Below are 25,337 nucleotides of genomic sequence, written 5' to 3'. Positions count from 1 at the left end.
CTGAGATTTTTCAGGACCCACATTCCTATTAAACCCAGTTATCTAAAGGCCTCTGATGAAGGCTCACTGCCTCACTAAAGGTTTTGGATGACTTTTCCTTAGGCTAGGACCAATGCTGTGGCAGTCCCAGGAACAAAATTACTTCAACTTCACCAAGGCTATACAAGAAGCTGCATGAAGCTCTTTCCTAACAGCTAAAACGCTCCAAGCTTGCCTCACTTTAGCATCAGTGCCAAACTACTACTGATGTTAAGAATAAACCTCTTCCAACTCCATCCGTAACGTGCGGTTTGCAAGTTGTTGGAGATAACCCTAATTAAGAGCTCAGCTCAACTGCCTGTCCAAAACTGCACACTTGTGCTGGATGGAGGTTACAATGAGGTGGTGGTTGGTCTCTCCTACCAAGTAAGTAGCAACAGGATGAGAGGCAATGGTCTCAAGTTGCGTCAGAGAAGGTTTAGATGGGGCATTAGGAAACATTTCTTCACTGAGAGTGGTCAGGCACTGGACCAGGCTGCCCAGAGTTGGTGGAGTCACCATGCCTGGAGGGATTAAAAAAAAAAAAAAAAAAAAAAGACGTAGACATGGCACTCCAGGACATGGTTTATTTCACATGGTGGTACTGGACAAATGGTTGGACTTGGTGATCCTTGGGGTCTCTTCTAACCTTAAATATTCTCTGATTCTATGACCTGCACCTCTGTTTGTCCCACCCACATTCCCAAGATACACGCCAGTACACACTAAGCTCTACATGTCATTCCACCAACTTGTAGAAATAGGCATGAGAATGTCAGCTTGCTCTTAAAAAACCCTCTTAGATAAGCACCAAAGAAAATCTGCCTCCAGGAAACCAACCCATGCATCATGGCACTCATGGTGTGTATGTTTACTGCACCCACAGCCTTGGCATAGTGCTTACACAACATCATCTAGCAGTGCTGCATCACACAGTCAATTATCTTCCCGCGCGCATGCCTTTTACTGAAAGGGAGAGGAAACAATGACTCTGTGTGTCCAGCAACCCTTCTGTGCTGATTTCTAAAGTAATTTTCAGGGAGACTGTACAGACTGCATGATGAAGAAAAAAAGAAATTAAACCAAAAACCAGTCCTGATTCTCTAACACTGAAATACCATTTTTTATAAACCCCCAGAAAGTGGCATTCATCGCTACCTCATATTATTATCAGTGAAAAATTATAGGCTCTGTCCCAGTGGATTATTGTTAGAGTAAACAACTTTGCTAAATCGCTTGGCACACTGTCTGCATGCAGCATGTTAAAACTCTGTAGTCTATTCAGCCAAAATCAAATATAAAGGCCCATCTGTATTAATCCTCAAGAAGAAATTAATAGGCAACTATTTTCATGCAAAGCAGATATTTAAAAAAAGGCAAACCCAATACATATGGATGAACTTTTTCATTCATAATTTTAGATGCCACACAATGAAGACTGTTGTTTAAGCTTTATTTTTTCTCTAACAGTTCTCCGTACAATGCAGCACATTGTTCGAACTCTGGAGCAATTTAAGCTTTTTCAATGTCTCCTAAAATCCCTGGATTTATATCCAAAGAGACCTGGCACTGTAACAAATTTGACTTGTGAGTAACAAGTTACAGCCTTTAAGCAAATTGCTCATTAACACAGAATTCAACTTAACCACTACAAACCTCACTACCTTTTATCTCAGGAAAAGTGTGCTGCCTATCTTATCTATTGGAAGTTGCGGGATAACCAGCTATTATATTTGGGTTTTTCATTTCCTTGTTTGAGCTCTCAAATGCTGAGCTAGCATCAAGGGTGAGAAGAACAACAGTACTCGAGAGACAGAGGGGGGGGGGGGGGGAAAAACCTAAGTATGACCCAAATCTATCTTGCCTTTGATGCATGAGGAAAATAAACTGAATTTTCATGTCAGTACCGAAAAGGATATTCCCCTCTTCATGCTAGGAGGAAACGAGTAAGAAAAGCCCAACTGTGAAGTTAGAGCTCTTTGTTTTTTCACAAAGATAAAAGACATTGAAGAAGCCAAACCAACAGCACGTTCTATAAATAGGGAACAATCTGTAGGGGCATCTTCATTGACATGACTTTGAACAGAAATTTTAAACTACATTACAAATAAGCTCACTTAAATCACCACGAAGGAGACTTTTATCCCATTTATTATTCCACTAATTCTAAATAGAAGAATAGTGTTAAAGTCATTTTATATATTTAGAAACTAAACCAAACTTTGGAGTTAATAGGAGAAACTGATGTTACAAACCCAGAGTGAAATGCAAGGTCAGCAAAAAAACCTGATGGAAACTATTCTTAAGTCCTAAAGAAAACACGTTACAATTTGTTCAGAAGCAAATGAAGTTAGCAGAATCTGTTTCAGACTCCCTGTTTGACATCAAACATCTAAGCTGGCCTTTTGGGGAAGACACTCAAAATGCCTCTCTGCCCTATGAAGGCACGTAGCTGTGCAAGCTCAGTGCCGTGGCCAACTAATGCTTCACTGTTACAGGAAGTCAGTGAAATAATTATGTAATATGCCACTAACTAATGTAAGCTGTCCTGAAACCAAAAAGGGGTGTTTTTCTATAAATCTGGATCCAATTTTCTTCATTAAAAAAAAAAGAAATATTAAAAAAGCCCTCCAGTCTTCTGGACTGTCCAGAGAACTCTGTATAACTATTTTGAGTGCTCCAAGTCTCATAACATGCCTGGGGGATTTCTTAGCATCTTATTGCATTTCTTTATACCTTTCCCAGCATAGCAGTTCAAGCCTTGAGAATGCAGTAATAACACAAAGCATTTGAAACTGGGAGAGAGAGGAAGGAAGACAGAAATCCGCCTTCCAATACACAACCATCTGTGCACTCCCTCGGATAAACAACCAAACAAAGCAAATCTTCTACGTGGAGACTGCACCTTCTTATACATATTCAATGGGAAACAAATGAGGAGCCAAGACTTGCTGGGCTGCCCCTGGACTAGGCAAAGAGCAGGATCACCTGCAATTTGTTTTAACTCTGAGCCCTCCTGCCATTACCTCACACACAAGGCTCTCATAGAAAGAATATGAAGCTCAAGTGAAGTGGGTTTCCACCACAAAACAAGATGCAGATGTTCTACCTCTTAATACATGGTGGGATGGAGGGCTTGCCATTTGATAGGAAGCACTGGGAATGCCAGACTGGGACAGAATGGTTCTGCTTCTTGGCCTTTGCACATCAGCGAGGACAATGATCCCCCAAGAGTTTTTTGATGTCTCTGAGCTCATTAGGAAAAAACCAGCAATATGAAAGCGCTACTCATTAAGCTGGCTGTTGTTGATCACTGGCAGCAAAGGTTTAGTAGAAGGATATCAGAAGTACTCATGCTAAAATTCAGCATCCAGATGCTAAGTCAACAGTTCTTAAATTTCTTCTTGACTTACTTACTGCACCAGATACATTGCAATAAATGGCTTGAAATGGTTGATTACTGCTAACAGAAATGTCACTTTTCCATTGGTGAGGACTAAACAGTCTCATTGGAATGACCTAACAGTTTTCTTTCACCAGAGAGGGAGACAAATCTCCAATGTTCTTTTTTATGTAACTTATTAAAAAAGAATACCATGTTGTTAAAATTAAGATTTTCCTCCAAAATCTAGAGTCAGGATGACATTGGGCCATCACCAGCAGCTCAAAGCTAGTAATAACATCAAGAAAACACTCAAAAGGACACAAGTTATCAGTACAAACCAAACAACCACAAGGAAAGGAAAAGGCTTCATTCCATGGTTCAAAGTTATGGACTCCCTTTCAAAAAGCCTCTCCCCTTACCTCTGGTTGTAATCCCTCTGTGGCTGTGGCTGCCTTAATCACACAAGTGTGCAGAATTTTCCATTACGGAATCACAGCGTGCTGAGACTAGAAGGGACCTCTGGAGACCATCTAGCCCACACCTGCTCAAAACCAGGTTCACCTAGGGCAGGTTGCTCAGGGCCACGTCCACTTGGGTTGTGAGCATCTCCAAAGCAGGAGATGCCCACAGTCTCTCTGGGCAACCTGTGCCAGCATCAGCCCAGCTCACAGTAAAAAAATAAATTCAATTTAAACATTTTTACATTTGAGAAAACAATCAACTTCAGTTAAGGTTTGCTACCAGAAAACTAGCTCGGCAGCACACCATTACTTCTTAGCCATTAATGGGAGAGCTTTTCCCATTTGCCCCCCAACCTCAAAAGGACACTCTTCTGTCCATAAGGCAGATGCCACCTCTATTAGTCACCATTCTACTGTCCTCCCCAAGACCTCCACAGCATAAGCCAAAATCAGAACTGTGTTTTATGAACTAAACAGCAACCCGTCAACCAACATTCCCATACTCGCCAGAGCCTAATCGTGAAAGACATTACTTTGGAACCGAATGAGGTTAAGACATAGCTGAGGTTTCTTGCACCTACCAGTCAAGGAAGAGTAACCAAGTGCTGGCATTCACTCAGTAGCCTGAAGCTTGCAGGTAACAAATTGCTACCTGTAACTCTTGCTGGGCAAGAAAAAGCAGGACTTGGGATGCAAATTATCTTCTCCTCCATGTTGCTGGGCTACCAAAGGCACACAATGGCAGAACCCTTTCTGTTCCCTATGTACCAATACATCTCGTATCCACAAGCTGCAGCTACAGATCATCAGCTCATAGTTCCAATGGCTTGTGCCAGAGGTGAAATATTAAAACTGCCAGTAAACCTCACAGAATGATAATGGCATTTCACCAGCGTACCAATTGTCTCAATGAGCAAAAGTATTTCAAGGGAGATTCCAAAGGAACAAGGAATCCTGTGGCATACAGGCCCATAAATCTTTCCTCTGAAATTACAGCCCTACTTTCACATCATACAACACATCCATATCTTACCCTACATCTGCAAAAGTACTTTTCAGGAAGGCATCTATTTATGAGTAGTTTGAGTACGAGTGTCAATAAATCCTAATTAATTAAGTTTGAAAGGGCACTTCGTTGCCCATGTAGTTACTACCACAGCAGTGTCTTTGAAAAGACAAGGTCCGTCACTGCTGACACGTATAAATACCATGGCAGAGGCTTGGAAGATCTGTAGGCATCTCCAAAACACCCTTCAAGTTCAGTGCAGATGTTGCCAGTGTTTATACTTTTTTAAACCACTGGGATATAAACACCTCTCTATAAACACCACTGAAGTTTTGCTTTTCTTTTCTTCATTTTGTGCCTGTTTATTTTAGTGTTAAAAATGTTAACTTCCATAATAAGGAAAATAGCAACAGATGTTTAACGTAAACAAAGAATGCTGTAGTATAGAGTTATTCCTTAAGCTGTCCTTTTGCTTTTCAACTATTAAAGCTAAGATCTGGTTAAATAACAATTACTGGAGAAGAGGGTGGGGAAAAAAGGGGCTGGAGTCTTCCATAAATATTAGGTATAATTATAATGAACTGAACTAATGAGCCAAAACTACAGGTCGGCGTCTTTAGTCAACAAAACACTCAGGAACACACCACATAAGTAGAATTTTATGCAAAACTTCACTGTCTTTTCAGAAGTTGCCAACTGCTTCCAAAGAAACTACACAGAGCCATAAAAAAGTTAAAGGATTCTGCAAGTTGTTCTTCCTTCCCCCTCACCCCCCCCCTTTCCAGAATAGTTTTCTTGCTGTAATGAAGAACGCACAGGATAAAAAAAGAGCTTGAAAATCCAACCCTATTGAATGCCAGCTCTGTATTGTTCAGTAGCGACAGGCATGCTCAATCTTCTCTAAAAGAGTTTATTCAAACAAATACACACATATTTGTACAGAAAAGAAAAAGAAAAGAAGGACAAAGAAGTAAGAAACCGAGATATTAAGAGTTCTACAGGGAGCCCCTTCACTTCGCGGGGGAAAGAAATGTGGCCCTGCAGATTTAATGGTAGAAAGATGGTATTTTCCAGAGGTTCACCTCCCGCTCTTCTGGCCAGGTCTTTTTCTGAAGAGCATGGATAGGAATTACATAGGATGAGGAGCTTATTGTTCCTTCCCTGACAACTACAGCAAGTTTATTTTCCACATGAACATGGAAAATGTTCCTGCTGAATCAGAAGAAAGATTTCTGCAATGCTTGTGTGTGGCTACAGCAAAAACAGTTCTACTGCCAAGCTGAATTAGCTCAGTGGTGCCTTTCTTTCCAGGCAAAGCCAAGCCATAACCACTTCTTCAAACTGCACGTAGATAAACTCCACTAGATTAAGAAACTGATTTTACCGCGTTACCTCAGGCAACTTCCAAACAGGACCATTAAGGCCTATAACGTGACGACGAGCAAACGCCAGCCTACATCACATGAAGTAAAAAAATCGGGGCCCAGCAAAGAGGGGGAAAAAAACCAAAGCCATAGCCCTTCGATTTCCAACTGGTTGTGTAATTCCGTCCCCGGGCCGGGAGCGTGGGGTGGTGCCTCGGGAGGAGGGGTGTGAGGCGAAGAGGGGCGGCAGCTCCCACCCGGCCTGCGCGGGGAAGGGGGAACCGAACAATGGACCGCTGTCTGCTGCGAGCCCTGGGCCGCCCCGTGCAGCGCCGGGCCTAGACGAATCGAGCCGAGCCGCGGAGCCCCGGGCCGGGCCAGGCCAGGCCGAGCCGGCCCCAGTCGAACCGCGGAGCCCCGTGCCGGGCCGGCCCGAGACGAGGAGCGCCGGGCCGGCCCGAGCCGCGGTCCCCGGCGGGAGCCAGCGCAAGGCTTGGTGCTTGCGTACAGGGCTGGTGTCCAGTCGTGGCAGTGCCTAACTGCTCGGCTATATCAGAAGCAGGAGTGTCTATTAACTCTCGCACCCATCTTACAAACTGTTTCATGTAGGGCTACAGAAAGTAGGAACAAAAACTCTACCTGCCACGAAAGCGCCGTGGTCCTTTAAAGTCATCGACCTAATGCTGCTATCTTTAAGGAAAAAGCAAAACACTAGAAATACTCTTCATAAAGAAAAAGAACAGAAAAATGGAAGCCAATTCCTTCCCTTAAACAAAGCTTCAACACTGCAGACTACGAGTCCTCTCACAACCACCAGCACAGATTTCAAAAGGAAAAACCGACGCTCACAAACAGCAGAAAACACACCCGACCAAAGACGCTTTGTGAAATGAAACACATTACCTTCATAGCACAGAATGCCAATATTGTTGTTCATCTTGTCCAAGTATTGGTAGTTCAACAGGTCCATCTTCATAAATAGCATTTATCGGGCTAGCAAAAAAGACCAGCTTGTTTGCTTTCGCCCAGGTTCAGGGAGAAGGAAGCCAGGCAAATGGTGCTGAGTACGCTCCCGGGTTCCTAAACTTCACCAGCACAAGGCCCAGCCTTCGGCTAATCAAAACAAAGTATATTAAAGGCAAGTTGGAGGGATTAAAACACAGGCACTCTCCCTTCCAAACTTCTGAAAACTAAAGTATACTGTGTCCTTCAATACAAAGAAGACTGTCTAAAAACTTTTCAAGTCTTTTTCCAATTAAAAAAAGAAACACAATAAAACAAAACCCAACCAAAAACAAAACAAACAAACACGGAGGAAAAAAAAGCACGAACACAGCGACACGGGCAGTTTCCTAGGACAAAGCCACACTGGTTGAGCTCACAGCCCGCTGCAAGTTAACTGCACTGACATGCAGGCTATGCTTGGTATGACTCGTATGTAAACCAGCTTCCTCTCGCTATCAGGCGCGGAGCACTGGGCATGCTCACTGAATCCCTGGAGCTCCTCAAATGTCAGGGATATTTTCTGCACAAGATCAGGCTCTAAATGCACCGAGTGTTTGAAAGAAAGAGGCGGCGGCGGGCTGGGGCAGTCGGGGGGAGGAGGAAGAGGAGGAAGAGGAGGGGGAGCCAGGGCAGTCCGGGGAGCAGAGGGGCCTCCTCTGAGCCGGGCGAGAGCGGACGGAGAGTGAGTTTTTCCTCGGGCTGCTGAGGGGGAGCCGAGCTAAATCAGTCTGTTTCATTCTCTCTCCTAAACGCTTACTGAATCTCCCAGCACGACCTGAGACACATCCCACTGCCCGGTTACAGCACAACGGCAGCTCTGGCACAACAAAAACAAGTGGCATTGAAGAACCGAGGTACCCGGGCTGTACCTGCACACACACAGCCCCGTCCTGTGTACTCACCCCCTCGCTACAATTCATCACTACTGCGTTTGATTCTGGAAGGACTACCAGCCTTAAACATCTGAGTCCGGGATTTCCAACAGCTGATAAAGCTCCAATTTAGATGACACGAATGATGGAGATTTTTATGGCAGTTGCTCTCCTCTCAGGATGTGGTCTGCCCTTCTGCAGCCGGAACCTTGATCACAAAGGCTCTAGCTGCTTATACAGATGTGTGTGACTCATCCTAAGAGGGCAAAACATCTGTATGGGTGCAAGCATGTGCTAACGTAGTGGGCATCAGTTTGCATTTCCTGCGGCTGATCAGCACCTGAAGCCCAATTTCACAGAAAAAGAGAAATAAAGACTGGGGGAGGTTGGTGTAAGACAAACAGAAAACACTAACAGAGACCCAGTGTCCCCTGTGCCTCTCCCTGCTCTCTTTGGCTTGGAACACAGCTCATCCCTGCCTTTCCCGCACAGAGAATCTTAATGGTACCCACAAAAGCATACAGTCACCGAGAAATAGTAACAAACTTGTTGCCACTTTGAGACTTTCTCCCCTCTGTTAGAGAAAGGGAAGACATTACATTACAGAGGCAACTCATGGAGTGACATTTCGTATTCCTATCCTATAAATAGGAATAACAATTCAATTTCCAAAGAAGATTCCCTAGAACCCCAGTGAGGTTTCTCCTCATTGCAGATATTTACTGATAACATTTCAACTGAAGGAGCATGTCCTCTAACAGTGCTGAATTCAGTGAAGTAGGAAACAAATACCCTGGAAGGAATTCTGCAGTTCCGAGAAGCTGAAGGTCAAGCAGCCTTTTACTGATTACTTATATGCAACAAGAGCACTCTCCTAATTGGAGGTGCTATTAATCTTTAGGACTTCAACACGGTGTAAAATCCGATGGCTACTTAACGCTGTAGTAGCGGTACATTTCTTGGATGGTACATAATAAATTGGTTGCACTTGGTGTTTTGCCTCACAGGACTCGTTACCACAGAAGTTGCAACCATGCATCTCCAGATCTAAGTAGTGCATGGTATTTTATAGGAAGATAAATGTTTTTAATAAAGAGAAGAACATGATGATTTTTAAGCAGGGGAAACTAGAAGTTTTAGGTAGCGGATCATGCTGGGCATAGTCAAAATCGAAGACATCCTACACCAACGCTTCAGATTAAACCAGCCATTGAATAAAGGCATCAAGAGAAGAAGTCTTACTCTTTTATGATAGAAACTGTGATAAAAAAACAAATTTACAACATTGAAGTTTCTTCAGTTTGAAATGCAAGTTTCTTAAGTAAGTATGCCAGAGCTTTTGGGGAAAGTATTTCTGATACGTACCTGTGAGTGGCTTTCAGCAGTACAGTACACGCTATGAGTAACACTTGTCAGATGTCGCGTAATGAATGACCAAGGTGCTTCACATTAACTAAACTGGGAGGTTTATGATTTCTAAATTAAAATATCTACACTGAAAATACAGTGAAAGGAAAGCCTAGAGGAGGAATAGTGGAGAAATGATCAACATAAATGTACCACAAGCATTCTAAAACCAAAATCCATTCACAGGAAATCTTTCTCTGAAAGAAAACTTAACAGGTCAACAAGTTCAAGTCCAGCAGACATTAACCTTAAACACAGTCAGGGTCACTCTGAAGTACTGTCTTCTGGATAGCAGAAAAATCCAACTGCTTGATACTAACTGCTGTTCAAACACTTCACCTGACTGAGATACCTTCCATCCAGTTGAAATTGATAACCAATGCACCATCAGGTTAGATGCAGCAGGCACAGAAAAACAAGCTCTTAGCATCACCCCAGGACCTTTGCCAGTTCATTACGTTCTTCTACATATTGACAGCTGCAAACGCAACTATGTGCTGTAGTATCTCTGCTTCTTATTAGCCAGAGTACTTCCTATAGGCCTGCACACGATTCTCTTCTGCAAGGCAGATAAATACTCGGATCTATATAGGAAATGCTTAAAACACTGGAACTTTTAACACAACAGCATCCCCTAGAGGTAGCTGAAAAGCCACATGTATCCTCCTGAATCAGCCCTGATTCCACATCAAATTCATTAAATTTGATTCACATGAGCCCACATAGCGTATGAAACAGTTCAACCTCTTTGTGATCTTCTGATTCACTTTAACAGGGAAACCAAATTCAGTCTTCACACAAAATGCCCTCTCACAGAAGAATTCGAAGGCAAGGGGAAGGAAGACAAGGGAAAAAAAAAGTCTGCTATCTTGAGTAGATAAATCACTGTTGTCAAAACTAGGAGGCTAAATATGCATCTTCAAAGAGGCAACAGTGCACATTAAAAATGTGGTACGTTACTGTGTCACTGGTTCCTACATGCTGATAAAAAATTTTAGTCCTAGCTTAACTGAGAAATAATAGGATCTAACATAAAAATAAATCCATACAATTATGTGTTATTTGTTTACCTGAACTTCTGTAGGAAAAACTGGCAGATTCTTAACATATCAAGTTCATAACATCAGATTACAGACACTTGAACATACTGGTTTAGAGCAAATGTTTTCTAGCAAGCTCCAATGGAGCCCTCCTTTCTGCTTTATCTTCACTGCCCTCCACACTGCCCAGTCCCCTGCCAGTGCCCTCTCCTTCCTCCCCTGCTCACCACTGCCTCAGGCAGCAGCACTGAAGAGCCTGAGCAAATAAGTTAGGTGCAGTTTTACTCGCTCAGTCTGCACTCCATGGTACACATCATCTGGCGGGAAAACACTGGCTGAGGATCAAGATGGTACAAGAATGATGTGTGACAACTCAAATTTCACACTTGGTGATCAACAGCAAACAGGAACTCTATCTACAGTGACCAATCTTGGAACTGAGATTAAAAATAAGGCCCTTACCGAGGCAAGACACACCCTGATGTAAAGCATCCTACAGTATTGCTCAGTGTAATTCGAAAACGATCTGCTCCAGCTCAGGAGGTCAAACAGGCATTTATGATATTCCACTGCTCACAGGAGGTGGTGAAGGACTAAAGCAAGATTACTTAAGATACAGGTTTTAGTGTTTTTCTTTAACTAAAAATGAGCAAGTTTTAGCTAACAGCTGCTAGGTGGCGATGTGCCTGAAGGAACAATAGTGCTGTTCCTTTTTCACACACTAACTGCAGAGCTGCTGCACTTCCCACCTCAATGTTCAGTTTCAGTTCGAACACATTACCCAAAGAAAAAGCAAACACAAATTTTCGTTTAAGCAAGATGGAATATTTGCTTTAAATACACTCAGACACGATAAGGAAATACAGTTAAAATGCATTAAGCATGCAGGAAGTTCAGAGATGCGTGATAAGGAAAATAACATTTTCCTTGCAAACAGCCCCCCACCAGCTGTGCCTCCCAGATCCACTGGGTACTGCAAACCCAACTCTCCACTCAGTGACTAGAATACCTCAAAATGCACCAAATTCACATGCTTTTTATGAAGCACTAAGTAATGATGATTGCACTGATGAGCAGAAGACACCAAAACACAAATTCCTCCAGACCACTAAGGTTTTTTAAACATAAAGGCACATTGCAAATAGATTTTCAGCACAAACTACTGCCTCTTTTTTACAGTCTTCACAAAAGAAAGAAAAAGAAAACAGTCCCAGCAGGTAGAACATCTCTGAACTAACACTAGCACCTGCCATCTTGTTTTACCTCTCCTTCATTTCCTAAAGGCTTCAGCAACATGCCAGGCGTTACAGAACACAGAAGATGGTTTTGTTACCATCCACAGGGTTCCTCAAGACTGAACTATTAGAGTTACGCCCCATACTAAATTGTAGCAAACTAATTTGCAGACATTCTCTTTCATTCTTGTCGTACTCTAATCTAGCCAATCATGTTTAAAAACCAAACCCAGTAATCTTTAGCAAGAAACTCTGTTTATGAAGGCACATGTATACTTGACTGCATCCACACTCATAAGCTGGTTGGTAACTCAAGTTCAGAAGCCGTTCCCTGAAGGACCAAGCCAGCAGGCATCCTGCTTTCAGTTCCCCAACAGAACTGCCAGGGAAGCCAAAAATACAGTGATGCCCAACCACATGGTGCTGATTTTGACTGGGACAATGTTCATTTTCTTCACAGTAGCCAGCATGAGGCTGTGCTTTAGATTTGATAACTCAGGGATGTTTTAGTTCCTGCCAAGCAGTGCTCAGATAGAGCCAAGGCCTTGCCTGCTCCTCACACCCCCACCAGCACAAGGAGCTGGGAGGGGATAGAGCCAGGACAGCTGACTCCAGTGACCCCAGGGATATTCCAGACTGTATGGCATCATGCTCAGCAGGTAAATCTGGGAGAAGGAGGAAGTGGGAGATGGTCAGTGATGGCATTTGTCTTCCCAAGCAACCATTAGATTTTAAAAAGCACATCGCTATGAATGTGAGTAAAAAATTCCTATCCTTTTTTTGTAAACATTTAGCAATTTAAAACCAGCCATTTCATATGAGATCAAAAAACTCTTACTACATTTAAGAGCTCAAAAAGCTTTAGGTTAATTAAAGACTGCCTTCATCAGCAAGACTTCTCCCTCTGTTTTCCAGTTTTCCCACCATCATATCTAGAAAGCTCTTTGCCTCCTATTCTGAACTAAGCGGCACCATGGACCATTTTCATGAGGGGGATGAGGAAGAAGTAAGAGGACCGAGAAAATGAGGACGAAGTTCACTGCAACTCTCCCTTGCTCTTGGTGGTTTGGTTGGGGTTGTTTTGGCAATTGCCACATTTAGCTCTCTGGGTGGTTGAAACACAAGATGGGTACAGAAGGCAGGATAGGATGGTTCTGGCAGCAACCGCTGTGCCAACAGGCTCCGGAAAGAAGCAGCCAACAACTTAGGAGGCAACCCACTTTTACTCCATCATCTGGATCATGCTGACCCAGGACTGGAGCTACAACCTTCCTTGTGTTCTCTCACTGTGGCACAAAAGCTGTAGCTCCTGGTTGTTTCAAAGCTTAGCATGTTTTTAAAAGCTGTATAATGAACCATGAGCAGGAGCACACAGACTAGATGTTCTGCTGGTCTTTCTACAGCTAAGTAACTATTGCACAATTGCCACGGACTGCAGGGCAGTGGAGGCAGCGCACCAAGTGATCGCTTCCAAGGTCTGCAAGGTGAAATACAAATGAGAAGTGTCGAACAGCACCTGATTTATCTTGACCTCATTCTTTGACTGCTTAGTCAAACCAGACAGTACGCTAGGAAGATCAGGTTTACCAAGAGTATTTTTGTGTCTCAGTAGCATCTTGCTGTTCCCAATTCACTGGCGTTTTTCTCTATTCTCTTAAGCTGGGCTAAGAACACGTTAAAAATGCAGATAGAATACAGAGCAATCTAGTTTATCTACGTCAAAAAACTGTTATTTGCTAATTAAAATCTTGATAATCTTTCCTGCTATTTGCATACTAATTTAAATTTCTGAAGACTTGATGATAATCAGAAACATAATTTATCTTGAACTACAGAGAGACTTGAACACCATCAGAGCCTCCAGATGCAAACAGCGAAGCCTTAACTTTGCTATGCCGTAATACCATGTCAACAGGGCAAAGAAAATGCTTTATAATTTTATTTGGAAGAAGACAAAAAAAAAAAAGAAGAAGAAAAAATAAGTGTATTAAAGAAAAAAGCCAACTCTAAGTCATCTTGATGCTCAAGCATCTAGAATGTTTTTTACTTTAAAAAGTTAAGAGCCAGACCATGTTTAGAGGCTAGATTTCAAAATTACTGTGCATATCCCTCAGTTTTGGGAAGAACCAGTTTCAAGAAACCACTAATTACAGGGTTTAGAAATAAAGCAAAGAGCTCTAAGATTGCTGAAGTCTTTGAAAAGGTTTCCCTTTTATAGCTAGCTCGGCAAGACACGAGATATGCTCACAGGATCTAGCTCAACTCAGAAGTCAACAAATGTAAATTGACTGAAGTGCGTGGAATTGACTTTGCTTGCAGAGAGTATTACAGGCGACACAGGTAATAACCTTATAAATAGGATAAAAGGATGAATCCCATCGCTATCTTGCCAAGAACAATGCAATAAAACCAACTGCAACCTTGGTTTCAAAATAAATTCATTTTGGCATTTAAATGTTGAAGTAATTACTTATCCTAAATGTTGAGATGAAAACGTTAATAAGGACCTATTACAGAACCCAACTATATAACCTGCAACCTACTACTTCATTAAACTAAAATGGAATTTCACTCAAGTTCAAAGACCATTCTTTTCCAAATGAGGGAGGTCTTCTCTGCTATCTAGAAGGTGTTTGACCTTAATACATTGTTTTATCACATTAAAAAAAAACCCCAAACTAAAACCCCTAAACACACGCTCACTTATCCCAAATTGTAGCGCTCACAAAGCCCCCAGCCACCTTTGATTTGAGATGCTGATGGATCTATTGTCCTCTGGAATGAGCAGAAAAGAACAAGAAAAACGAATCCCCACATTCAGCCAGCAAAGCATTGCCCTTGCGTTGTTTACAGTACTAATACAAGAAAGAATGTTTTAACTGTATATGTATACATACACACACATATGTGCATGTGTGAGGTACCTTGCAGCACACATGTGGACTGTTAAAAGTCGTATGAATTCCACTTACTGCTACAGACAATGCCCTCACCCTCCATCCAGCGCAAATTCAGAAGTCTCCAAAGAAGAGAAGTAACAGCCCCATCAACCCCTGACAAGGGAAAACCTTTCAAAAAAGCAGCCAGCCCCCCTCTGTCCCAAATCACCAGTGTTCATACTCTCAAGTGCAGGGACATCACTAGGAAGCTGAAACCCCACTTATCCCAATGGATCAAAGTTATCATTTCCAGTTCTACAGATATACCAGTACATTTTCCCTTCCAGAAAGGCCCTTTTTTGTCTCAAACATCATACCTAAAGACTGCTGAAAATTCTCCATCAAAACTATTTTCCAATGGAAACAGCATTAACTCTTCTCGCTGTGCTTTTGCTTCCACCCCCAAAAAATGCAAACAAGAAGGCTTAAATATTTTTTCACATTTTCTGTTTAAAAAAAAGACACTTTTTTATTATTAATTTCCAGCTTTCTGACAAAACAACAAAGCCCTGGGCTTTATATTTACACATATTTCTCACCTCTCCCCCTCTCAGCACAGCTAGCCTTTTCACAGGGGACACAGCAGTCACAACCATCACCAACCGCCTCTGCGGTTGAAGAGACCATGGCACAGCAGGGAACACGTAGCAGCAACATGGGGCTTCCAAGCTACAATGCTGCAAATGGCATCTTAAAACCAGCCAGTAGCTTTTGATTTACCAGAAAGAAGTCAAAGCTTCCCTCTGACAAACACTGCCTGTGCCATAGATTTTACTCAACACTACCTGGAATCGGGACACGTGCTGCAGTAATTTGAGTGTGAACACTACTAGAGCACTGAGCTTTGTCAATTTTTAATTAGTTGCTTGTTTTCAATTGAGTTTTCAAGGAAAACGCTGGTTATACACCAAAATGTCTTGTCACTCTCCTTACCAAAACCTCTGAAATAGTTTCAATCATACTTGAAAGGCAGCCAGAGCCCTCCAAGATAGCTCAACTCCTGTCTCTTCTCTGCAAAGTGCTGGCAGGGAGAGAAGCCTGACTGTAGCTCATGTCACCACCTGGGGAAAAGCAAGAGCTCGGCGGCTGCCCGCTCTGTTGGGAGGCAGCTGCCTGGCACTGCCGCAGATCAGCTGGAGCTCCACGGGAACAAGCAGGCTAGCCAGACTGCTGAGGAGGGAGGAATCCTAACTGCCAGACTTAATGAGAAAAAGGGAACTTGGGCATGCAGACACATGGGCACAGGTCAGCTCTTTCCCCAATACTCCTCCACCATCCCTTGAATTCCTGACATTCAGCTCTTCCCAAACAAGACAAATATTCCACAATATCCCTAAAACTTCATCAGCCTTTGAAGTCTTTCCTGTCTTAACATCCCTTTTCACTTACCTACAAGCTTCTCTCTCCTTCCAACAAGCTCAACCTAAGTAACTGTTACTCAAGTTACATTCCCCAAAGTCCATCCCTCTCTTCCTGCACCAAGCACCCATGTTTCTTACTGACCTGAACTTCATAATTCAGGCCTTAAAATTCACTCTGACTTCCCACCAGCTGCTAGGCTTCCCTATTTCCAGTTGCCACCAATCCTGTAAGCAATTGGGCAGGCCTCAGCACACACAGTACCAACAGATACACAATCATGAGGCACTGGTATCCCACAAATGAAAAGGCAGATCACGTTTTCAGCTTTATACCACCTCTCCATCTTGGTCCTTTGTTGACCTTTTCTTTCTTTCCTCTGAGCTAAGGGTCCTCTCAGCTACAGCAATAAGGTCCGCAGTTACGACGTTTGCTTCTGTTAACATGGTAACAGACCATCTTCTTCCCAAAGGGCTGGAAAAAGGCATCCTGGTTATAACGCGGTCTGCACACTCCTCCTTCAAGAGGAAAGTGTATAAAAAGCATTACTTTGTGACAGGATTTATGGCTAAAGAGAGAGGGGTCCTAAGGTTCCTAGCATCTCCTTTGGATAACAATCCTATTGTAGATAAAATAATAAAGATCCCAGCTCCCAAGCAAGGAAAAAAAATAAGCTGTAGGCGGCAAACTGAAGGGAGCAGAGAGTTAACAACTAAGCCCATCTGTCCCTTGCACATTGCTCACTTAATAGACCAAAGAATTTCACAGTGCACAGTTTGGGGTTTGGCGTCACAAGAGAATCCAGTTACTTCTAATGCCAACTGCTGCTGTCCCATTCACTCTCCTCAGCGCTCACTCATTAGGCTGCTAGTGTGTAGGTCACTCCCGTAACCTGCTGGGGTCAACGAAACCTGTCTGCTTGTCCTGCAGAAATAAGCCCAGGACACCCTCTCAGGGATTTAAAAAATATAGGTATAAACTATGTTCATTGAAAATCTACACAGATATGTACCTCGAGGGCAAGGGAAATATACATATTAGCAATAATTAAACCCCCAAAAGGCAGCTTTAAGTCATCAGCACACAACAAAACATCACTCCAGTGTGCAGAGTGTTACCTACAGAGAACAAACGTCCTTGCAAAGGTCTAAGTAAAATGCTACATTTGTGAACTTAAGGGCCAAACACCACAGCCTCACAGAAACTAACAGCTAGAATTCAGTATCCTACAAAAACACAGTGAGGTGTTCCATAAATTTAATTTCCTTTTAAGATGCTGCCTAAATTTATCTCAGTTAACACAATGCAGGTCATAATTTTGAGTTGGTAACACTCTGGATGGACATACTACAAGGCATTCATTATCTCATACTGAATCTCACCTGGCTGGAGAAGGTTGTACTGCCTGAATATCACCATTCTTTCCCCTTTTATGCATGTAATGCACATAAAAGATCATGCATTACTGAAGCAAATGTTTTCTTTCAGAGACACAGAACATGAGATTTATTTATTTCTTATACGTGCAAGGGTCATCAGCGTGCCTCACAATGAAATAACTGTGCAGCAAAAAACATTACCCACGTATTTCCCACACTTGGCTTGGAAGCCAGAGGGCTGTGTACAAACACAGCATGCTGGAAGACTGTGGTGATTAGGCCCGGTCCCAGCGGTCCCTTTATTTTCTGGAAAGCAATGATTAGATTGCACAGACACAACAGTATCCATCTTGAAGGAAAACATCATCTTACTGCCTGTTATATTTATCCAAAGTGAATATCCACCTCTCTCAAGCCTGCCTTCAGAAGCTTAAGAAAAGTCACCTTGAAAAAACCCCAAACCACAAAGTCATCTGCAGTTAGCACCTTTTTTTGGGAAAAAGATTAATTACAATAATAAACAAAGCTGTTTTTTCCTCCTAATTATATCACAGAAAAGCTAAATGAGGATCCTGGTATCACTGATGCTGCTATACCGCAAACCTTATTAGCAAAATCTAACAATGAATATGAATGTGTTAATTAAGACTTAGGTAATGCCTAAGTCTTAGAGTGGAACTGGAATTAAAATTGTCCCAACACCCACCACACAGACTTGACTGTGCTCTGCCCTTTCACAGACTAGAACTTGGCAGGACAGAGACGACATCGTACTTAAGTCTTCAATTTTGCCTTCCACCCACAACATAAAATTGCATCTCACACTTACTGTATAAAATTCCATTTTGGGACATGGTTAGAAATAAAAACAATCCAATCCCATTGTGAAATAAGGCAGTGGAGAATTACTAAGTTTTACAATAAGGCCAAACTTTTCCTAGACTTTATTTCAGCCAAAATATCTTGTCAGCACGACACCACTCAATACAGCAAGCATATAGAAGAACACAATATACAAACTAATTTACTATACAAACTATTTGCCTACAGAAAAATCTCAGAAAAAGAAACTATACTCTATCAGCTTTTATTTCTTTAAACTGCCAACATTATAATTCTCCAACCAACTTAAGAATGTAATTTCCTTAGCTATAAATAATAACAAGACCATAAAAATAATTTGTCCATTTAGACGAGTAATGGGAGTTTTTTCTTGAAATGATTTTTCTGAGACAGGCTTGAGAACCCCATTTGAGCATGGTGTTTCAAGATACACGATGTTTTCAAACACAAGTAGATTTTTCTGGAGGGAAACGGTAGGGCAAAAGCCTAATTACGTAAGTCACATTATTGCCAACAATTCTGGGCTTGCTGTTTCCAGAAGTTAGGGAAATTGAGGTGTCGTATGAGAATGATTGCTCAGGCTGGGGCGGGACAACTCCATCCGGAGTCCCATCATTGATCTGTATTGCTGGTTTGTTGAAACAATGAGAAACAGAGAGACAAATGGACACAACACGCACCAACAAACATTTAAACCATGCACAGAAGTGTGATACTGTATGCTCAAACTCAGAGGCTCAGTTTACACTCTTAATCTTCAGCATAGCTTGAGTCAGTCTTGGTAAACAGTCTAGAAGCAAGACTCCCAACGTGGAGTTCATACTCTACGAATACACGGCACCAACATGCACACGCATGTACCAGAATGAAGTCTGGTTTTGCTAAGACTCTTAGTTATGCTGGTTTTCTTCGAAAAGAAGTGGGGAAAAAAGGTTACAAAACATAATAAATCAAGAAGGCAAAACTCCTAAGTTGGAGATGTTCTACTCTTTCCATCACATGTCCATTACAGGAATCTGCTTTCAGGATAAATAATATTACATATGACTTTTAACATGTTTAGAGGCTCACAATGATAGGAGAATTCACAAACTCCCAAGTTAAAAAGTGCCAGGAAAAAGATTTTTTGGGGTAAACCCGCGTTGCCACCCTTACACAGTTGTACTGCATACCCATGTTTGATTACCTTGCAGACTACATTCCCACAGGACCTCACCTCGTTTTGTGTAAAGTAAGATTTACTGGCTCTAGTCCTGAATAACCATTGAATTGAATCATATCAAAGAGATGTTGTAAAGACTAATTAAAGGCTTATGAAGCTCTGTGGCAGTACAGTGATAAATGCCATATGAAAACCTACAAGGAACTGAATAGTCCTGCCTGTTGAGCTCTGTTTGAACAGTGGGCAGAAAAGTTAAGGCTCTACTAAGCAATGAGGAAAAACCCACTCAAATATCTGATAGTTCTTTCAGCAGGCACTGTCCCCCTCACTACATGAGGCTGAGGCTTTACATAAAGCAATAGCTTTTGGCAAGAACTACTCTCTCTACTCCATGTGCTTTTAACACAGACGCTGAATTAAATGGCCACCTTCAGTATTTCTTTCCAGCTGAGTATTCCAGTATCCATGGTTTGCCTAATTGGGCAAGCTAGAACAGAAAGAACAGAACCACCCCCCATCCTCACTACTCCACTGAACCGGTACTCACAGGAATTAACAGGGAGGCTGAACTGCTTATGCCTGCCAAAGAGGTGAACTGTGTCCCAGCCCCTTCTGCCTCGTCCCCTTTCCACCTCACAGCATCGCCCTGTCCCCTCTGATGCCAGTCTCGCTCTCTTCCTGTCACCAGTCCCATCATCCCAGGCTCAGCCTCACGTTTCCATTTCCAAGGCTCTTTTTACTAGTACCTACTTGTCCCAAACTCTTGCCCAACCAGGCCCCATTCCCGTGTTCTCCTGCCAGCTGGAGAGTCAGCGTAGGCAGAAACTTTCAAAATGTGGGTGCTGACACCTCCGGGTTTCTTGTTAGCTGTAGTGCGTTTTCACAGGGGCAGTAACAGGGACACAAAGGTCAGGCTTCCAATCCCTCCTCCAGAACAGAAGGTCACCACATTAATGGGGGTAATTAAACAGGGAGGAAATAATTCCTCTTTTCCTGCATGATTTCCTATCTTATTTTTGGAGAGAGCTAACTCACTCTGAACAAAGTTCCAGGATAGGTACATATGTGTACATATGCACACATACACATGTATCTGTAATGACTTCTAAAAACCAAGCTCATTTTCCTGTGTACCACCCTTTCTTCAGATGATTAAAACAGAACTGACATGAGATACATTTCCTCATGCATGCTAATGGCTTAAAAAAAAGAAATGAATAAATACAGCCCTTGCAACGTACTGCTAGTTAAAGAGAGTTGATGACTTTTTTTTTAATTTTATTTTGGAAATGCTTGATTTATCACACACTTTATCCTAGTAGACACTCTATTAATAATCACTCCACGTTCTCAAATGTATTTTAAAACACACTTTTGACAATGCTACTCATGTAGTACAAAAAACTGTTCAAACTGTTTAAAACAGGAAAAATTCAAATTACTATTCTTCTCCAGTTTTCAATCTAAATAGGAGTAAATCACATCCTTCATGAAACCATGTTAAGATCTCATATCAATGAAAGCAAAGCAAAATTGCCATTAAAATTAATCCTACAGGAGATAGTGGAAGAGGATTAGCAAAACAATTCAGCGCATCTCCTGTAAGTCAGGATGCATTTGTCACACCAAGTAATAAACCCCTGTGATGTCCATGTGCATGTTGTAGCCTACAAAGTGCAATGACAACTCTTTGCAATTAGAAGAGAAAGGCAACAAAACCAGTAATCAGTCTCCATTCCCCAGTGGTTTATCCCTCTGCGTCCTTCCCCTGCTCATTTTGGTCATGGATTCAAACATCTAAGCAGTAAAGCAGCAGCTAAAGAAAAAAAAGGAATAAAAAAAGGAATTAAAAAAAAAAAAAGGAAGAGATCTCTAGACAAAGGCAAACTGTGTTCCAGCTGTCCTCTGCTGAGCTGCACAACCAGCCCCAGCTTCAGCTCCCAACACGTTTCCTTGGCCGGTAGCTCTCTGCCCAAAGGCCCCAGAGCACTTACCTGGCAGCTCCAGGGCAGGGCAGAGCCTCCTCTACAACTGGAGAGAGCAGTCCAACCCCTCCCCTGCGGTGATATCACACTCCTGCCCGCACTTGCACTCACACGAAATGCAAATCACAAGACTGTGGATGGATAACTACCAACAAGTTAACCCACCGCGCTGGAACTGAAGATTTCCAACTATTTCATAGAGAAATAGTCTTAAGAAAAATCAAGTACAACAGAGGACAAACAGGGCTGGGGGCAACAGAACAGAATCCTGATGTGCCTGGAACAGGATTTAATTTCTTATTTCCAAACATAAGTGAAATGGGGAGACTCCACTACTGAAAAACTAGAGCCTAGCAGTGACCTTGATCCTTCCACACACACCCCCCCCACCCCCCCGCCACGTCTTTATGTTGCAACTCTATAATATTGCAAAGTTTTGCAATACTGGTGTCTTTCTTAAAGCCCCATTTTTCCCAAGGGCATCTGAAGATATTGCACACCATTTATTTTTATTTTTTAAGCTTGTAATTCTAACAGATAAACAAAGGATCATGTAAATGGTGCCTCAGAGTGAGTCCAACGGCTCAGGACTAGAAAGCAGTGAGAACTTTTCAATTAAACAATTATGAAGGCAAATCCTGAAGTGCTGAAATGTTTGGGCTTGGCAGAACACTTTAAAAACAGTGCAGCCAGATAAACACCATTGAAATACATTTTCTTCTTAGGTGTCTCATTCCTCAGACACACTCGGTTGTTCAGAGATCATCTGTCTCAGGACAGATTTTGTATCTTCAGCCCTCTGTGAAGTCAGATATTCAGAGACCCACAGCGCAAAGCTGAAGAAATTCTCGTATGGAAATATTTATGACAGCAGCCCTAAGCGAGCATTTTCCAGTTACTTTCCACACAGAGAAGCAAAGAATGAACTAAACAAAACTGAAGCCACACCATCAGTATTTTTATTTAAAAATATTTATTAAAAAGGCTAACTTCCTAACATCTAATATGGACAACATGTGAGAACTATTATGTGCACAGAATTTCTATCTCCAAGGAACCTCACAAACACCAACATACTCAGTTTCCTCCTGAGGCAAGTGTCACACCTATACCGCAGCTGGAGAAACCCGGGCAGGAAGATGAGATTTACCTGAAGGCATAGAAGCTAGTCAGTTCCTGACGCTGTGCCCAGCCAAGGACCACACCTCACTTTCATCCACTCTAGTAATTACAAATAAAAGAATTCTCTGTCTGTATATTCTTTTCAGGCAGAACCTGTCCAACCTGTTAGCTTACTGAGAATGTGTTTTAAAAGTCCCAAGAGAGACAGTTGGTGCAGATCCTCCATTAAAAGAATCCCAATAGGATGTTTCTCATAGGATACCTACCCCTCTTCCCTTACTCCAGACTGCGTCCATTCTGCATTCCAGCCTTTAGCTCTGGGGATATAAATGGTGCCAGATTCTTGTTCTGAGGAGGGAATGCCGTCTCTAGACATTGCTTACAAGACGACAACGAAACGAATTCAGTCATTGGGAAAGAAACAGAAATATAGGGCCACATTATTCCTCTTTCTCTGATCAAGGCAACATGAAGTACTGTATAAAAAGAAACTGCAAAGTAGTAGAAATTCCAGCAAAAAATACTGGTGGAGTTAGATTGATGAGGGAAAAGATTTAGTCACCTCACAAGTAAGTGCAGCATGTATTTACCCTCTGCAAAATCAGCTAAGTTCTTAGAAGTGAACAAAGGCAGCTAATTCTTGCCTCTAAGTCCTGATGTGCAAGCCTAGCATTGCATCAACTAATACGTTGCTGCTAACAGCCCTCGGGAAGCTGGCTGAGTTGCACATCTTCTGACACTCTTGGATTCCTCTTGTGAGCCTTTGCACATCTCAGTGAGCATAATCCGGTTCTTAACTTCAACTAGAAAATGCAGAGTCTGACTCTGGTTCCAGAAAGATGCCCCTTCACAGCTTCTTTGCGTTTCAACTGGAATATACCTGACTCCAGCAAGGGTAAATAGAAGAAAGCTAGTAAAAATGAGGCCTCTGTAACCACATAAATAATATCAATTAGAATTTCACAATACTGTTCATGGGAATAAGCATTGACAAGATTGCAGCCTCAGTAAAAAAATCTGTAGTACAGATGATCCCAAGATCAAAGTTCACCTTACAGACTTATCATCGGTAGGATTCAGCTACAAAGGGAAGCATACCATCAGAGTTATATCACATATCCATACCAAACATAGCTCTCCATGTGTACACATCACTTCCTTAGGGAAAAGTACCTTCAAGGGGTGGCCCGAAGAACATAAACAAGGTGATGAAGCAACGTCTGTGGATTTTCCCAAAGGAATAATCCTCCTGACTCAAAAGCCATTAAGCGCTTTATATTTCGTCAGGCTGCAACAGATATGTCACAAGTAAATTCATGTCATTAATATTAAAAAGTATCAGACCAGCTCAGTTGTCAGTGTAAAAACTACAGATCAGCTGTCAAAACTGCTGTGTGACTCTTATCTCTATTATGTTTTATTCCACCAAGAAAATCTATCTCTGATGAGGTATATACCTTCTCTGCCCTCCTCCATTTTTCTCTGAACACCAACATGTACACATGGAACATGAAATTTCAAAGTTTAGCAGAATATTCAGTAAGTAGGAGTTATACTCTACGTCCAGCTGCAGTCATTATTCTACTTCCTGTGAGGCAGCAATAGCTTCTATTTTATACACCACTTTCTACTGAGTTTTCCAGATATTGAACAAATACTGAACTCTCAAAGCTCCTATGGCTTCGCATGCATTGGTAAACTGCCCGTCTATGCTGACTGGAACTTCTCTCCAGTTCTATATATATATATAGATATCTAAAAACCAAGAGGCAGCCATCACATTCTAGAATAGTATTTGAGCAATACAGTTTCTGTATTACAGGAGTTGTGCTAATTCAGGCTTTATTCTGTATTCCCAGACATGCCGACCAACTCAGGTTACAGCCTACTTGATTTAGGTTTCCTTTGCTTGCTTCGAGATGGGGTTTGTGTCAGGAATGTCTTTGCAGTAAAGACAATCCCAAAGAAACCAATTAGCCACCTCAGCCTGCACAGCAATTAGCCTGGAATCAGATACCAAGAACGGCATCTGAGCACCATCAGAGGTTCTTATATACTGGATAATTTGCCAAGCTTTTAGGAAAAAAAAAAGTATATATATAAAAAGCAATACAACTCAGTTAAATGTGTTGCATAACAAACATTCAAACAAGTGCTGCATCTTTGGATGCCACTGCAAGGACTCATGTAATATTGTTTACCATAAACTCAGCAAAACAGCAATAGTAGATCGCTGCAACTGCAGAATGACAGCAGGCGTCAGTGACGCCTCCCAACATGCAAAAGCTAAGAGAAACATCAAGCTTTTGTCTTCACACATTTACATATATATCCCTCAAATATCCCCAGTATAAAGTTCATTCTCTATCTGATCTGATTCAATTGCAGGAAGCCCTATCAATTCAAATGGTTGTATATTGAGGTACTGTGTGTTCATCATGAGCAAACTCTGAACTGACACTACTTTGTCATCACAAGGGTCTGCACCAGTTCCACAAAGCTGGGTTTTGTTCGTGCTGGTTCTGTACACAGCCTAGAACCAAGAATTAACTGGGAGAGGATATGACACTGATAGCTGACTGAAGAAACACATTCCAATTCGGAGAATCCTGGTTTCTTCAATGCACGTGCTGGAAAGGATTCAGAACAAAAATAACATCCTCGTCTGAAGGTGCTGCCTGTGCCTCAGAGAGTCAACCACAGAGAACCTCGGTAATGTTTCTGAGAGGCAAGCATCTCTCATCAGGCTTGGGAA

The 25,337-nt window shown here is 42.1% G+C and overlaps 1 protein-coding gene across 2 annotated transcripts in view; it reads right to left on the bottom strand.

Moving 5' to 3' along the window:
* The window catches only part of VGLL4 (vestigial like family member 4), a gene marked incomplete at both ends in the record, with an annotated part of 77,980 nt that overhangs the window by 36,652 nt on the left and 15,991 nt on the right, over nt 1–25,337 (bottom strand). Inside the window, one exon of one of the 2 annotated variants that reach the window (XM_084269598.1) lies at nt 7,138–7,343. The exons of the other annotated variant lie outside the window; for it this stretch is intronic. Within the exon in view, the coding sequence (XP_084125724.1) occupies nt 7,138–7,219 (82 nt within the window). Of the gene's footprint in view, nt 1–7,137; nt 7,344–25,337 lie in introns of those variants that run through there. 2 annotated transcript variants of the gene reach the window in all.

The sequence above is a fragment of the Gallinula chloropus genome (assembly GCF_964237585.1).
Source record: "Gallinula chloropus genome assembly, chromosome: 12".
In the NCBI taxonomy this organism is placed as follows: domain Eukaryota; kingdom Metazoa; phylum Chordata; class Aves; order Gruiformes; family Rallidae; genus Gallinula; species Gallinula chloropus.
This window is presented reverse-complemented; position numbering and strand designations above follow the sequence as displayed.